The 18,009-nt window shown below is 42.1% G+C and overlaps 1 protein-coding gene across 1 annotated transcript in view; it reads left to right on the top strand.

The window, feature by feature from the left end:
- CYTH4 (cytohesin 4) overlaps positions 1-18,009 on the top strand; it is a 150,778-nt gene that overhangs the window by 101,984 nt on the left and 30,785 nt on the right. Inside the window, exon 7 of the mRNA XM_053721226.1 lies at positions 7,204-7,316. Coding sequence (XP_053577201.1) covers positions 7,204-7,316 — 113 coding nt within the window. The remainder of the gene's footprint in view (positions 1-7,203; positions 7,317-18,009) is intronic.

Below are 18,009 nucleotides of genomic sequence, written 5' to 3' on the forward strand. Positions count from 1 at the left end.
AAAATATCATTTTATGGATCCGTTATGTGGATGACGTCCTCCTGCTATGGGAAGGACCTTTGAAAGTACTTGAGAAGTTCATTACTGATTTGAACAACAATGAAAAAAAACATTCTGCTCACATATCAGATTAATGAAAAAAGTCTTCCGTTTTTGGACATATTGATAAGTAAAGAAGGCAATTAGGGTCCGCACCATGAGATGGGACTACATCTAACTAAATATATTTATTTTTTCACCGTATGTGGTGAAACATGCAATCTCTCCCCTAAAAAATATTTTCTAAACAAAATTTCTAAAGTTAAATGGAAAACTAACTATAGACTTATGGTCGTGGATGTTACCTCGTTATATCCATCTATAGAGCATGCTAAAGGCCTTAAAGCTATAGAATTTTTCATTAACACTATGTGTGACTTTGAAGAAGCCACCAAGATATTTTTGATGAGAGCAATTGAATATCTGTTATCACATAATTATTTTATGTTTCAAACAGAGTACTATATCCAGAGGCGTGGGACAGCGATGGGGGCAAAATTTGCCCCATCCTATGCCAACCTATTTATGGGCTGGTGGGAGTTGTCCCACGTCTTTGGAGATAGTAACCCATTTAAAGAAGAGATAATCCAATATCATCGTTATATTGATGATCTGTTCTTCATCCTGGACTGTGACGCTACTAGAGCAGATCTTTTCTGTCAATATCTCAATTGCAACCAGCAAGGCATTGAATTTACTGGCACACACAGTCAAAGTAGTGTGAATTTTTTAGACCTCACTGTCCAGGGTGGGGAAATTGGGTCCCTTATACAAACCAAGATGTATACGAAGGAAACTGCGGTGAATACCCTGCTACAATTTGAATCCTGTCACCCACGACATGTTTTGAGGGGGATACCGAAAGGAGAATACATCCGTATTAAAAGGAATTGTTCTAAAGAAGGTGAATATCAGCGCCAGGCTAGTGAGGCTACAAATAGGTTTAAACAGCGAGGGTATCGAGATGGTATTCTCCATACAGCAAAAGAAGACGTGGATCAGATTCCCAGAGAACAGTTACTACAATATAAACCCAAGAGACACAGAGGTAATGAGGATGATATGAGTAAGATCAAGTTTATTACTACTTATAGTGTAGAATACACTAAAATATGTAATATAATTTCGGAATCTCTTCCAATTTTGTACTCTGATCCAATTATCAAAGAAATTCTAGACCCAGGATGTGAATTTATACCTAAGAGAGCTAAAACGTTGGCCAACTATTTGTCACCCTCAGATGTGAAATTCACAAAAAATAAATGTTGGTTAAAACAGAAGAAGGGATGCTTCAAATGTCGATGTCCCGTATGTAAAACGTGTAGTTTTATACATGAGGGCGATAAATTTGTATCTAGTACAACTAAAGTGGAATATGACATCAGATTTTTTATCAATTGTGCTACAACACATGTCGTCTATCTTCTTACTTGTGATCTTTGTAAAATTCAATACACAGGGAAAACCAAAAGATCCCTAAAAGATAGGTTTCTGCAACATCTTAGGTCTGTTGAGGATGAAGATAGCGACACACCAGTGTCAAGACATTTCAAAACAAAACATAACTCAGATGTTTCTTCTCTTAAGATACAGGCAATTGATCATATCACTAAATGGAAGAGAGGAGGTAATAGGGAAACATTGCTGAACAAAAAGAAGATATTTTGGATGTTTAGATTACAAACTAGTGAACCAGATGGGCTAAACATCAGACGTGATCTGGATGTGTTTACTTGAGTATATAACATTAGCATAGGCCTTTTGAGAATAGTGTTTGCCTAATCATGTTAAATATCATAAATTGAATCGTCATTAAGAAGCTGCATTTATATATTGTTTTAACCTTAATCCATCCTGTTTTTCATACAGTAATGGGATAATTAATTGCGCTCTTTATATATCTTATTTGTGAATAGTATACGATATGTGAAAATTCTATGACTTTATCAAGATTTATATATTACCCTTAGAGAGACAGGGAGATCATTCATATGTAAATATCTATAGGATTTATTCATAGTTAATGTATATATTTTGAAAATGTTTAAGATGTTGAGAAATTTGTTCGCTCATGTTGTGGATATAGGTATCCAATCAGGTACTCTATTACTGTGATGTCATGATCCAGCTCAGCCTTAAAGGGGCGTTTGAGCTGATCCCCAGGTAAGCAGTGATCAAGTGCACCTGGTGCACGAAACATATCATGCGTGGGGATCTGCTCACTTGCCTGGTTGTTAGGGCTCTGTACAGGACATCCTGGTTTTGTCCTTTTTGGAATAAAGTTGTTTTTTACTTTTTATCCTGCTGCCTGGAATTCGTAATTTTTTCATACAGTACAACGCTTTTTATAGCGCTTTGATCATAACTTTCCTTTCATCCAGAGCGCCTTCTCTGCACTTTACATTATATATATATATATATATATATATATATATATATATATTTTAATATTTCATGTCAGGTTAGCGCACATGAGAAAATGCAATAGGCTTTGCGCGCAAACACCCGTAAGTCACAGTTAGCACATCACTCGTAATCTAACCCTCAGTAAGTTATTCTAACCACATGGGGGGGTAGTTATCAAGCCGTCTACTTTTCTGGCTTTGCCGGCCCAATATGCCCGCCTAAGCTCGCCTACCTTCGCCGCCGCGGACCTTAAAAAATACGCCTAAGTTATCAAATAAAGCTGTCAAAAAGCCGCGGGGCGATGAGAAGCGGACTGTGATAGTTATCACTCATCCGATCTCGCTGCTCTTCGGCTTTTTCCCAGCTTTATTGCTAACCTGTCACTAAGCACTCACACTAAACTACACTGTTCTATCCCTATACCGGCGCCCCCGGAGCCCCCCGCAACTCAATAAAGTTACTAACCCCTAAACCGCCGCTCCTAGACCCCGCCGCAACTCTTATAAATGTATTAACCCCTAAACCGCCACTCCTAGACCCTGCCGCAACTCTTATAAATGTATTAACCCCTAAACCGCCGCTCCCGGACACCGCTGCCACCTACAGTATACCTAGTAACCCCTATCCTGCCCCCCCTACACCGTCGCCCTCTATTATAAAGTTATTAACCCCTATCCTGCTGATCCCGCACCTCTCCGCAACTAAATAAATAGTTTAACCCCTAAACCGCCGCTCCCTGAACCCGCCACAACCTATATTAAACCTATTAACCCCTATCCTGCCCCCCCTACACCGTCGTCAACTATAATAAATTTATTAACCCCTAATCTGCCTCCCCTACACCGTCGCCCCCTATAATAAATGTATTAACCCCTAACCTGCCCCCCACTATGCCGCCGCCACTGTAATAAAATTATTAACCCCTAAACCTAAGTCTAACCCTAACGCCCCCCTAACTTAAATATTAATTAAATAAATCTAAATAATATTTCTCTTATTAACTAAGTTAATCCTATTTAAAACTAAATACTTACCTATAAAATAAACCCTAATATAGCTACAATATAAATAATAATTATATTCTAGCTATCTTAGGATTTATTTTTATTTTACAGGTACCTTTCAATTTATTTTAACTAGGTACAATAGCTATTAAATAGTTATTAACTATTTAATAGCTTACCTAGCTAAAAGAAACTGAAATTTACCTGTAAAATAAATCCTAACCTAAGTTACAATTATACCTAACACTACACTATACTTTAATAAATTATTCCTATTTAAAAATAAATACTTACCTGTAAAATAAACACTAAGATAGCTACAATATAATTAATAATTCTATTTTAGCTATCTTAGGATTTATATTTATTTTACAGGTAACTTTGTATTTATTTTAGCTAGTTAGAATAGTTATTAAATAGTTATTAACTATTTAATAACTACCTAGCTAAAATAAATACAAAATTACCTGTAAAATAAATCCTAACCTAAGTTACAATTAAACCTAATACTACACTATCATTAAATTAATTAAATAAACTACCTACAAATAACTACAATTAAATACAATTACATAAACTAACTAAAGTACAAAAAATAAAAAAGCTAAGGTACAAAAAATAAAAAAATAAGTTACAAACATGTTAAAAATATTACAACATTTTTAAGCTACTTACACCTAATCTAAGCCCCCTAATAAAATAACAAACCCCCCCAAAATAAAAAAATGCCCTACCCTATTCTAAATTAAATAAAGTTCAAAGCTCTTTTACCTTACCAGCCCTTAAAAGGGCCATTTGTGGGGGCATGCCCCAAAGAAAACAGCTCTTTTGCCTGTAAAAGAAAAATACAACCCCCCCAACATTAAAACCCACCACCCACATACCCCTAATCTAACCCAAACCCCCCTTACAAAAACCTAACACTAATCCCCTGAAGATCATCCTACCTTGTCTTCACTCAGCCGAGCAGCGATGGAACCGAAGTGGACATCCGGAGCGGAAGAAGTTAATCCTCCAAGCGGCGCTGAAGAAATCTTCCATCCGATGAAGTCATCATCTGAAGAAAAGTCTTCGATCCGGCCGATGTCATCTTCAAAGAGGCGCTGAAGAGGTCTTCTATCCGGGCGAAGTCATCTTCCAAGCCGGGTCTTGAATCTTCCTTCCGCCGACGCGGAACCTCCTTCTTCACCGACGGACTACGATGAATGAAGGCTCCTTTAAGGGACGTCATCCAAGATGGCGTCCCCTCAATTCCGATTGGCTGATAGGATTCTATCAGCCAATCGGAATTAAGGTAGGAAAAATCTGATTGGCTGATGGAATCAGCCAATCAGATTGAGCTCGCATTCTATTGGCTGTTCAGATCAGCCAATAGAATGCAAGCTCAATCTGATTGGCTGATTGGATCAGCCAATCGGATTGAACTTGAATCTGATTGGCTGATTCCATCAGCCAATCAGATTTTTCCTACCTTAATTCCGATTGGCTGATAGAATCCTATCAGCCAATCGGAATTGAGGGGACGCCATCTTGGATGACGTCCCTTAAAGGAGCCTTCATTCGTCGTAGTCCATCGGTGAAGAAGGAGGTTCCGCGTCGGCGGAAGGAAGATTCAAGACCCAGCTTGGAAGATGACTTTGCCCGGATAGAAGACCTCTTCAGCACCTCTTTGAAGATGACATCGGCCGGATCGAAGACTTTTCTTCAGCGCCGCCTGGATGATGACTTCATCGGATGGAAGATTTCTTCAGCGCCGCTTGGAGGATTAACTTCTTCCGCTCCGGATGTCCACTTCGGTTCCATCGGTGGCTCGGCTGAGTGAAGACGACTAAAGGTAGGATGATCTTCAGGGGATTAGTGTTAGGTTTTTGTAAGGGGGGTTTGGGTTAGATTAGGGGTATGTGGGTGGTGGGTTTTAATGTTGGGGGGGGGTTGTATTTTTCTTTTACAGGCAAAAGAGCTGTTTTCTTTGGGGCATGCCCCCACAAATGGCCCTTTTAAGGGCTGGTAAGGTAAAAGAGCTTTGAACTTTATTTAATTTAGAATAGGGTAGGGCATTTTTTTATTTTGGGGGGGGTTGTTATTTTATTAGGGGGCTTAGATTAGGTTAATTAGCTTAAAATTGTTGTAATATTTTTAACATGTTTGTAACTTATTTTTTTTATTTTTTGTAACTTAGCTTTTTTTATTTTTTGTACTTTAGTTAGTTTATGTAATTGTATTTAATTGTAGTTATTTGTAGGTAGTTTATTTAATTAATTTAATGATAGTGTAGTATTAGGTTTAATTGTAACTTAGGTTAGGATTTATTTTACAGGTAATTTTGTATTTCTTTTAGCTAGGTAGTTATTAAATAGTTAATAACTATTTAATAACTATTCTAACTAGCTAAAATAAATACAAAGTTACCTGTAAAATAAATATAAATCTTAAGATAGCTACAATATAATTATTAATTATATTGTAGCTATCTTAGTGTTTATTTTACAGGTAAGTATTTATTTTTAAATAGGAATAATTTATTAAAGTATAGTGTAGTGTTAGGTGTAATTGTAACTTAGGTTAGGATTTATTTTACAGGTAAATTTCTGTTTATTTTAGCTAGGTAAGCTATTAAATAGTTAATAACTATTTAATAGCTATTGTACCTAGTTAAAATAAATTGAAAGGTACCTGTAAAATAAAAATAAATCCTAAGATAGCTAGAATATAATTATTATTTATATTGTAGCTATATTAGGGTTTATTTTAAAGGTAAGTATTTAGTTTTAAATAGGATTCATTTAGTTAATAAGAGTTAATTTATTTAGATTTATTTAATTAATATTTAAGTTAGGGGGGTGTAAGGGTTAGGGTTAGACTTAGGTTTAGGGGTTAATAATTTTATTACAGTGGCGGTGGCGTAGTGGGGGGCAGGATAGGGGTTAATAAATTTATTATAGGTGGCGACGGTATGGGGGGGCAGATTAGGGGTTAATAAATTTATTATAGGTGGCGACGGTGTAGGGGGGGCAGGATAGGGGTTAATACATTTAATATAGGTTGCGGCGGGTTCAGGGAGCGGCAGTTTAGGGGTTAATACATTTATTATAGTTGCGGTGGGCTCCAGGAGCGGTGGTTTAGGGGTTAATATGTATAGAGTAGCTTGCGGTGGGCTCCGGGAGCGGCGGTTTAGGGGGTAATAACTTTATTTAGTTGGGGCGGTGTAGGGGGGGACAGATCAGTGGTGTTTAGACTCGGGGTACATGTTAGGGTGTTAGGTGCAGACAGCTCCCATAGAAATCTATGGGATGTCTGTCAGCAGCGAACTTGTACTTTCGCTATGGTCAGACTCCCATTGATTCCTATGGGATCCGCCGCCTCCAGGGGTGGCGGTTTGAAAACCAGGTACGCTGGGCCGTAAAAGTGCCGAGCGTACCTGCTAGTCATTTGATAACTAGCAAAAGTAGTGAGAATGCGGAACATCTGGAGTGACGTAAGAATCGATCTGTGTTGGACTGAGTCCGGCGGATCGAAGCTTACGTCACAAAATTCTACTTTTGCCGGTCTCGAGCCTTTGATAACTAAGGCGTATCAGCCTCGCCACAAATACGCTGCGGAATTCCAGCGTATTTAAGGTTGACGGCTTGATAACTAGGCCCCATGAAGGTAAGTACAGCTTTTCCCTATGTATCTCTCTGCTATGTGCAGTATAACTTAATGCAATATGTTCTCTTTATCTGTATATTTTACTCTCTCTCTGTATTTCAAACAGGAGGTTCTTGGGCAACTTTCGACTTCCTGGAGAGGCTCAAAAAATAGACCGTATAATGGAAACTTTCTCTGTCCGTTACTGTCATTGTAATCCAAAGACATTTCCATCTACAGGTACATAATAATGCGATCAAACAATACAGATAGGTGCGCAGTCAGCAATGGGGCTCTGTATAGAAAACAAAAAGAGGAAACCCAAATGTGACATATAGACAAAGGGCTAGCTTCCAAGTGAATAGCAAACTATAGCGCAGGGTGTGTTATCCCTAGCGTGGCCCTGCTAAGAATAGCTCACAATCTAGTTTTACAAATAAATGGAAAAAAAGTTTTACCAGAGAGTCTGAATGCAGCTGACATTTTTTAGCGCACAATATAGTATGATTGGATAGCACAGGGTGTGCTAATATTCAAGTAAAGTATTTTACTAGTATATATAAATATATATACTAAAAGTATATATTTAAATATTAAATGTAAAGATAAGGTTTATTATTGAAAAAAAATGTTTTAACAGTGGTTTCAAGGGAAGGGCTCAGAGGTGTATATGTATGTGTGTATGAATATATGTGTATGTATGTATGTATGTATGTGTGTAGATATATGTGTGTATGAATATATGTGTGTGTATTTGTATGTGTGTATGAATATATATGTATGTATGTGTGTAGATACATGTGTGTATGAATATATATATATATATATATATATATATATATATATATATATATATATATATATGTATGTATGTGTTTAGATATATGTGTGTATGAATATGTGTATAGATATATGTGTGTATGAATATGTGTATGTATGTGTGTAGATATATGTGTGTGTGTATTTGTATGTGTGTATGAATATATATGTATGTATGTATGTATGTGTGTAGATATATGTGTGTATGAATATATGTGTGTATGAATATGTGTATGTATGTGTGTATGAATATATGTGTATGTATGTGTGTATGTGTGTAGATTTATGTGTGTATAAATATATGTGTGTATTTGTAAGTGTGTATGAATATATATGTATGTATGTATGTATGTATGTATGTATGTATGTATGTGTGTAGATATATGTGTGTATGAATATATGTGTGTGTATTTGTATGTGTGTATGAATATATATGTATGTATGTGTGTAGATACATGTGGGTATGAATATGTGTATGTATGTGTGTAGATATGTGTGTGTATTTGTATGTGTGCATGAATATATATGTATGTATGTGTGTAGATATATGTGTGTATGATTATGTGTATGTATGTGTGTAGATATATGTGTGTGTATTTGTATGTGTGTATGAATATATGTGTATGTATGTATGTATGTGTGTAGATATATGTGTGTATGAATATGTGTATGTATGTGTGTATGAATATATGTGTGTATGATTATGTGTAGGATGTATGTGTGTATGAATATATGTGTGTGTATGTATGTGTGTAGATATATGTGTGTATGATTATGTGTATGTATGTGTGTATGAAAATATGTGTATGTATGTGTGTAGATTTATGTGTGTATGAATATATGTGTGTGTATTTGTATGTGCGTATGAATATATGTGTATGTATGTGTGTAGATATGTGTGTATGAATATATGTGTGTGTATTTGTATGTGTGTACTGTAGATATGTGTGTATGAATACATTTGTGTGTATTTGTATGTGTGTATGAATATATGTGTGTAAATATATGTATGTGTGTAGATTTATGTGTGTATGAATATATGTGTGTGTATTTGTATGTGTGTATGAATATATATGTATGTGTGTAGATATATGTGTGTATGAATGTGTGCATGTATGTGTGTAGATATATGTGTGTGTGTGTATTTGTATGTGTGTATGAATATATGTGTATGTATGTATGTATGTGTGTAGATATATGTGTGTATGAATATATGTGTGTATGAATATGTGTATGTATGTGTGTATGAATATATGTGTGTAGATTTATGTGTGTATGAATATATGTGTGTGTATTTGTATGTGTGTATGTATGTATGTATGTAGATATGTTTGTATGAATATATGTGTGTGTATTTGTATGTGTGTACTGTAGATATGTGTGTATGAATATATGTGTGTGTATTTGTATGTGTGTATGAATATATGTGTGTAGATATATGTGTGTATAAATATATGTGTATGTGTGTGTATTTGTATGTGTGTAGATATATGTGTGTATAAATATATGTGTATGTGTGTGTATTTGTATGTGTGTAGATATATGTGTGTATAAATATATGTGTATGTGTGTGTGTATTTGTATGTGTGCAGATATATGTGTGTATGAATATATGTGTTCATATTTGTATGTGTGTGGATATATCTGTGTATAAATATATGTGTGTGTAGATAAATGTGTGTATGAAAATATGTGTATATATGAATGTGTAGATATATGTGTGTATAAATAAACGTGTATGTGTGTGTAGATATATGTGTGTTTGAATATATGTGTATGTGTGTATGAGTATACTGTATGTGTATGTATGTGTGTAGATATACTGTATGTGTGTATGAATATATGTGTGTGTGTATGTATGTATATATAAGTGTGTAAAAATATATGTGTATGTGTGTATGTATGTGTGTATGAGTATACTGTATGTGTATGTATGTGTGTAGATATATGTGTGTAGATATATGTGTGTATGACTATATGTGTGTGTGTATGTATCTATGTATATATAAGTGTGTAAAAATATATGTGTATATGTGACGGATACCCCAGCTACCCTGACTGGGTAGCTCCACCAAACGGGTCCTGCTTCCTCCCTGCTGACTGCAGCTATGTAGCTGGCAAGTGACCACAGCCTGTAGCCACCCCTGATGCCCGACAGCACAAGTATTCAGGGTCCCACCCTGTGGCCGACTCCGGCTACCCAGACTAGGTAGCTCTGTGAGAGGGTCCTTCCTCTGCCTGGAACAGGCTGCTATGTAGCCCAGGAAAGTGATTTTAGCCGGAGCCCACCCAAATACTAGACATACTAGCATTCAGGTAAAACAGGAACTACCTTTTATTGGGACAAGTACACAACATTTATACAGAAACTCATCTTGATAAGAAACTGGACAATTCCACAATTTTCCTGTCATTCCCACCCCTCCAGACAGACCGGCGCCTCCATAGCAGCCACAGTCCGGCAGAATCCCAGGACCCAGGGGTGGCGGTTTCAGGGTGATTCCGGGGGAGTGGTGGCACTTCCAGGGTGTCATTTGAAAGCTCTCGTCCCCAGGTGCCACAGTCCAAAAAGCGGCATGATTCGTTATTGGGGACCGGAAATACAGTTCGTTGATGTTATGGGGGTAGGGGTGTCCAAAACCCCCGGTTCCCAAAGGAGCTACCCTCCGGTAATTCCCCTACCTCTTGTCCTCCTTAGGGGCTACCAATGCTCTGGGGTAAAGGGCCGCTGGAGCGACCAAGGATAAAGTTAGCGGGTGTCCTGCTGTTCTGTGGTTGACCGGGAGTTCCAGGAGCCCGGCCAGTCTGAGAGGGGTTAGGGGGGTGTCCGTTGTGAGGTGGCTGACAGGGAGTTCCAGGAGCCCGGCCAGCCTAGGAGGGTTTTTCCAGTCAGAGACCAGCTTTTTCAAGACAAGTTCCAGTAGGACAAAACAAGCAACAGGAGGCTTCTAGAGATCGCTGTTGCTCTGAGTAGCCCAAAACCGCTGAGAAACAACAGGGATGAGGTAGTAGTGGGGTAGGGGGGTTAACCCTTGCAGCCTGGTACCCATGACAACTCCCTCCTTCTAGTTCGGCAGACCCGGCTAGATCCGCACGGGTCTACTTGGGTCTGTCCGAGGGGCATTCTATGTCAGTCTGCTGGGAAAGTCCATCAGCATTTCCATTGTTTTTTCCCGGCCTGTACTGAACATTAAAGTTGAAGGGCTGCAGGGCTAAACTCCACTATAACAGGCGTCCATTGTCTCCCGATACTCGGTTCAGCCACACCAAGGGGTTATGGTCGGTGAGGACAGTGAAAGGCCGTCCATATAGGTATGGTTGCAGCTTCTTGAGGGCCCATACCAGGGCAAGGCATTCCTTTTCCACTGCCATGTAGCCTACCTCTCTGGGTAACAGCTTCCTACTGATGTAGGCTATGGGGTGGTCTTGTCCTCCTTTGTCCACCTGGCTTAGGACTGCTTTCAACCCGAACATGGAGGCATCTGTGTGAACACAAAAACGTTTGTTGGGGTTAGGGGCGGCCAAGATGGGGGCAGTGACCAAGGCTGATTTGAGGCTTTGGAAGGCAGCTTCACACTCTGGGGACCACAGGACCTGTCAGGAGTTTCTCATGGTTTAGGTCGGTCAGGGGTTTGGCGAGGGTAGTATAATTGGGGACAAACCTCTGATAATAGTCGGCAGTTCCTAAGAAGGCTAGGACTTGGGTCTTGGAGTGGGCCAGAAGGGGGTGATGAAGGTGGATTTGGGGACTGATTCGGGGGCTAAGGGGATTTGCCAATACCCCTTACAGAGGTCAAGGGTAGTCAGGAAGTATCCGCGGGTGTCCAACAGGTCATCGACCCAGGAGCATAGGGTAGGCATTAGTGGTGGTTCTGTCATTAAGTTTACGGTGATGCCCAGGGACTGCTGGAAGGTTCAACAACACCGAGGTTCAACATTCCACAGAGCTACCGGTGCATACTGTCTCTGACAGCTTCAGGTGCTCGGTATGCTACCTGTCTCAGGGGAGCCTGTCCCGGGTATCCACTCGATGGAGGGCCACTGTGGTATACCCAGGGACATTGGAAAACATTTCTTGGTGGTCCTTTAGTAACTGCCGGACTTGCTGTCTCTGGCCCACCTCTAACCTCTCGTCGAGGGTTATGTCTCTGACCCCCTGGAGGATCTCATTCGGGCTGGGGAACTCTGGCATGGAAAGGTTCTCAGAGTCCTCCACAGCCGGAGCACAGATAGTGGCCATGTCCTTGGGTCGCTCTTCATATGACTTGAGCATGTTCACATGAAAGGTCCGCTGGACTCGTTCATTTGAACATTTGGCTACAAGGTAGGTGGTGTTTTTCAGTTTCAAAACCGTGTAGTGTCCCTGCCATGAAGCCTGTAGCTTGTCCATTTTGACAGGCTTCAAAGCTAGGACCTTCTGCCCTACTACCATAATTCGGCTATGAGCATTACGGTTGTACCACCGCTTCTGGTTCCCCTGAGCAGCCTGAAGGTTTGCCCGCACCATGGCAGTGAGGTCCTTCAGCCGGTCTCTGAATAGGACATACTCCACAATGGAGGGTCCTCCCTCCTGTTCTGACCCCTCCCAGTGGGTTCTCAAAAATGTCTAGGGTTCTCTTGATCTTTGGGAAAGGTCGTGGTGGGTTTGGGAACTGCCCAAATGGCCAGCCAGGGGGATGTCATGCCCTATGCGCAACAGGTTGGACCGATACCTTTTCGGTAATACCAGCTGTCGCTTGGGCACTGGCCCTTTCTTCCTCTGGGAGACCCGGTACATTGGAAGCACTCTTTCCCTGGGCTTTGGAGGTCGGCCCCTATGTGGGCTCGGAAGGGGGGGCAAAGTCGGAGGGGGAGGCCCAGGATAGCGGATGGGGAAGGGGGGCAGGGCCCGAGGTCGGGCATTGGGGAGTCAGTATAGGAAGTCGGGGTTGGTGTAGGGTGTCGGGGAAGTTCAGGGATGTGGGTGGAAGGTCTTACCTGGGTCCCCAGCTGCGGTGCGTTGGCTTGGCATTGGGCTTGCCCTCAGGTGGTCACTGGCCAGGAATCCGGGGAAGTATCCACGAAAAAGGTTAAAATGAGGAGGACAAGGTCATTTCCCAGTAGGACCTCTGTGGGAAGGTTCTTCATCACACCCACATCTACAGCACGGGCCCCGGTGCCCAAAGCCAGATGGACAGGGGCTATGGGAACTCGGACAGTGGTGCCTCCCACCACCCGAACAACAAGGGTCTTCCCAGTGGGTGTAGATGGGGAGGCCAGATGGGGCTGAACCAGGGTAATGGTGGACCCAGTGTCCCTTAATCCTTGGGCCGCCTTCCCATTGACCCAAACAGTCTGGTAGTGGTGCTGACAGTTATCAGAGGCCACCAAGTTAGCTTCCTGTAGGGTGTCGACCTTCTCTTCAGCCCATTCGGGGTAGTCCACTGGTTCCGGGGCATACACATAGTGGGCCGCAGTTTGGAAGGTCCGGGCTGGGGCGATTACCCTGGAGGTGGGCTGGGGGTGTCTTTGCTGGGCTGCTGGATGAGGTTGGTTCTGAGTCGGGCATTCCCACCTCAAATGTCCAGGCTGCCCACAGGCGAAGCATCCTCAGGAGTCCCTGACTCTTGCCGGGGGGATAAAGACTGGCTGGGTCGAGGGCCTGTTGGGAGCTGCCGGGGGCTTAATGGCAGTGGGAGCCAGGCGGAGGGCTGGCTGGGGGTCAGAGGGAACCGGGTGGCAGGCATCTGCATACTGGTCCGCCAGAACAGCCGCCTGGCCTGCTGTGGTGGGCCTTTGATCATGGACCCATTCCTTGACCTTGACTGGAATATGGTTGTAAAAATGCTCCAGGAGGAAAAGCTGTGCCACTTCGGTTCCAGTGGTGGCTTGACAGTGAGCTAGCCAGGAGGCCCCTGACCTAGTGAACTTGTGGGTCCACTCTGTGAAAGGCTGCCCCTCTTGTTTCCGGAGTGCCCGGAATTTCTGCCGATGAGTCTCCGGCGTGAGTCCATAACGAGCAAGGATACAGTCTTTCACCTTGCCATAGTCTTTCTGGTTGTCTGGAAAGGTGGAATGGAAAGCAGCTAAAACCTATCCAGACAGCTTGCCAATCAGGACCGATAGTCGGTCGGCGTGGGCGACCCCCTGCAGTTCACATTGGGCCTCTTCTTTGTAGGCCCGTAAGGCCCCATGGGGTAACTTGGGCGCTCGGGGAGCCTGCACCTCAGAGGCAGAAGAAACACCTCCCATAGACTGGTGAAGCTCCGATAACCTGAGCTGGGTAACCTCCAAGGTTATCTTTATGATGACCTCCTGAGGTGGCCGGGTATCATACAGTGCCAGGCGCCACTCCACTTCCCTTTGTATGTCGGATGCAGTTGTCCCCGGGGTAGATGTGGTACTAGGTGCCATGCTAGGCACTGCAGGAGGTTGCTCATGGCACTGATCGTCATCCGACCCACCGGCTGCCTAGTCACCTATCAGCATTTCTCGGTGAGGGCTGGTCTGCTCTTGGGGCCCACAGTCTTTCCTCGGGTCTCCATCTGAACTTGTCTTCACTCTTCAGGTGGTGGTTTGAATGTTCCAGGAACTTGGAAGCATCCCACTGCTGCCAGCCAATGTAACGGATACCCCGGCTACCCCGACTGGGTTTACACCAAACCGGTCCTGCTTCCTTCCTGCTGACTGCAGCTATGTAGCTGGCAAGTGATCACAGCCTGTAGCCACCCCTGATGCCTGACAGCACAAGTATTCAGGGTCCCACCCTGTGGCAGACTCTGGCTACCCAGACTAGATAGCTCTGCCAGAGGGTCCTTCCTCTGAATGGAACAGGCTGCTATGTAGCCCAGAAAAGTGATTTTAGCAGGAGTCCACCCAAATAACTAGACATACCGGCATTCAGGTGAAACAGGAACTACCTTTTATTGGGACAAATACACAACATTTATATAAAAACTCATCTTGATAAGAATCTGGACAATCCCACAATTTTCCAGCCCCTCCAGACAGACTGGCGCCTCCATAGCAGCCACAGTCCCACAGAATCCCAGGACCCAGAGGTGGTGGTTTCGGGGTGATCCCGAGGGAGCGGCGGCACTTCCAGGGTGTCATTTGAAAGCTCTCGGTCACCAGATGCCACAGTCCAAAAAGCGGTGTCCAAAACCCCCGGTTCCCAAATGAGCTCCCCTCTGGTAATTCTCCCACCTCTTGTCCTCCCTAGGGGCTACCAATCCCCAAAAGAGCAGAGCTCTGGGGCAAAGGGCTGCTGGAGCGACCAGGGGTAATGTTAGCGGGTGTCCTGCTGTTATGTGGCTGACCGGGAGTTCCAGGAGCCCAGCCAGCCTGAGAGGGGTTAGATGGGTGTCTGTTGTGAGGTGGACGACAGGGAGTTCCAGGAGTCCGGCCAGCCTAGGAGGGTTTTTCCGGTCAGTAACCAGCTCTTTCAAGACAAGTTCCAGTGGGACAAAACAAGCACCAGGAGGCTCCTAGAGATAGCGGTTTCTCTGAGGAGCCCAAAACCGCTGAGAAACAACAGGGGTAAGGTAATAGTAGGGGGGTAGGGCATTTAACCCTTGCAGCCCGGTACCTGTAACAGTATATATATGTGTATATGATTATATATGTACAGCAGTGTGTGTGTGTATATGTACAGCAGTGTATGTGTATAGCAGTGTGTATGTCTATGTACAGAAGTGTATATATGTCTATATACAGCAGTGTGTGTATGTAAATGTACAGCAGTGTGTGTGTATATGTAAAGCAGTGTGTGTATGTATATATACAGCAGTGTGTGTGTGTATATGTACAGCAGTATGTGTGTGTATATGTACAGCAGTGTGTGTATGTATATGTACAGCAGTATGTGTGTGTATATGTACAGCAGTGTGTATATGTCTATGTACAGCAGTGTGTATATGTCTATGTACAGTAGTGTGTGTGTGTGTGTGTGTGTGTGTATGTACAGCAGTGTGTGTGTATATGTACTTTAGTGTGTGTGTGTGTGTGTATATGTACAGCAGTGTGTGTGTATGTACAGCATTGTGTATGTGTATATGTACAGCAGTGTGTGTATGTATATGTACAGAAGTGTGTGTGTGTATGTATAGCAGTGTGTGTGTATATGTATATGTATAGCAGTGTGTGTGTATATGTACAGCAGTGTGTGTGTGTATATGTACAGCAGTGTGTATGTATATGTACAGCAGTGTGTGTGTGTGCGTGTGTATATGTACAGCAGTGTGTGTGTTTATATGTACAGCAGTGTGTGTGTGTATATGTACAGCAGTGTGTGTGTGTATGTACAGCAGTGTGTGTGTGTATATGTACAGCAGTGTGTGTGTGTATATGTACAGCAGTGTGTGTGTATATGTACAGCAGTGTGTGTGTGTATGCACAGCAGTGTGTGTGTGTATATGTACAGCAGTGTGTGTGTGTATGTACAGCAGTGTGTGTGTGTATATGTACAGCAGTGTGTGTCTGTATTTACAGCATTGTTTGTATGTCTATGTACAGCAGTGTGTGTGTGTATATGTACAGCAGTGTGTGTGTATATGTACAGCAGTGTGTGTGTGTATGTAAAGCAGTGTGTGTGTATGTACAGCAGTGTGTGTGTATATACAGCAGTGTGTGTGTGTATATGTACAGCAGTTTGTGTGTGTATATGTACAGCAGTGTTTGTGTGTGTATGTACAGCAGTGTGTGTGTATGTTCAGCAGTGTGTGTGTGTATATGTACAGCAGTGTGTGTATATGTACAGCAGTGTGTGTGTGTATGTACAGCAGTGTGTGTGTATATTTACAGCAGTTTGTGTGTGTGTATGTACAGCAGTGTGTGTGTGTATATGTACAGCAGTGTGTGTGTGTGTGTATGTACAGCAGTGTGTGTATGTACAGTAGTGTGTGTGTGTATGTACAGCAGTGTGTGTATATGTACAGCAGTGTGTGTGTGTGTGTGTGTGTATTTACAGCAGTGTGTGCGTATATGTACAGTAGTGTGTGTGTGTATGTACAGCAATGTGTGTGTATGTACAGCACTGTGTGTGTGTGTATATGTACAGCAGTGTGTGTGTGTATATGTACAGCAGTGTGTGTGTGTATGTACAGCAGTGTGTGTGTGTATATGTACAGCAGTGTGTGTGTATGTACAGCAGTGTGTGTGTGTGTATGTACAGCAGTGTGTGTGTATATGTACAGTAGTGTGTGTGTGTATATGTACAGCAGTGTGTGTGTGTATGTACAGCAGTGTGTGTATATGTACAGTAGTGTGTGTGTGTATATGTACAGCAGTGTATGTATATGTACAGCATTGTGTATGTATATGTACAGCAGTGTGTGTGTGTATATGTACAGCAGTGTGTGTATGTATGTACAGCAGTGTGTGTGTATATGTACAGTAGTGTGTGTGTGTGTGTATATGTACAGAAGTATGTGTGTGTATGTACAGTAGTGTGTGTGTGTGTGTATATGTACAGCAGTGTGTGTGTATGTACAGTAGTGTGTGTGTGTGTATGTACAGCAGTGTGTGTATATGTACAGCATTGTGTATGTATATGTACAGCGGTGTGTGTGTGTATATGTACAGCAGTGTGTGTATGTATATGTACAGCAGTGTGTGTATGTATATGTACAGCAGTGTGTGTGTATGTACAGCAGTGTGTGTGTGTATATGTACAGAAGTGTGTATGTATATGTACAGCAGTGTGTGTATATATGTACAGCAGTGTGTATGTATATGTACAGCAGTGTGTGTGTGTATATATGTACAGCAGTGTGTGTATGTATATGTACAGTAGTGTGTGTGTATATGTACAGCAGTGTGTGTGTGTATGTACAGCAGTGTGTGTATACATGTACAGCATTGTGTATGTATATGTACAGCAGTGTGTGTATGTATATGTACAGCATTGTGTATGTATATGTACAGCAGTGTGTGTGTATGTACAGCAGTGTGTGTGTATATGTACAGAAGTGTGTATGTATATGTACAGCAGTTTGTGTATGTATATGTACAGCAGTGTGTGTATGTATATGTACAGTAGTGTGTGTATATATGTACAGCAGTGTGTATGTATATGTACAGCAGTGTGTGTGTGTATATGTACAGAAGTGTGTGTGTATATGTACAGCAGTGTGTG

This window comes from Bombina bombina, chromosome 7 (genome assembly GCF_027579735.1).
Source record: "Bombina bombina isolate aBomBom1 chromosome 7, aBomBom1.pri, whole genome shotgun sequence".
NCBI classification, from domain to species: Eukaryota; Metazoa; Chordata; class Amphibia; order Anura; family Bombinatoridae; genus Bombina; species Bombina bombina.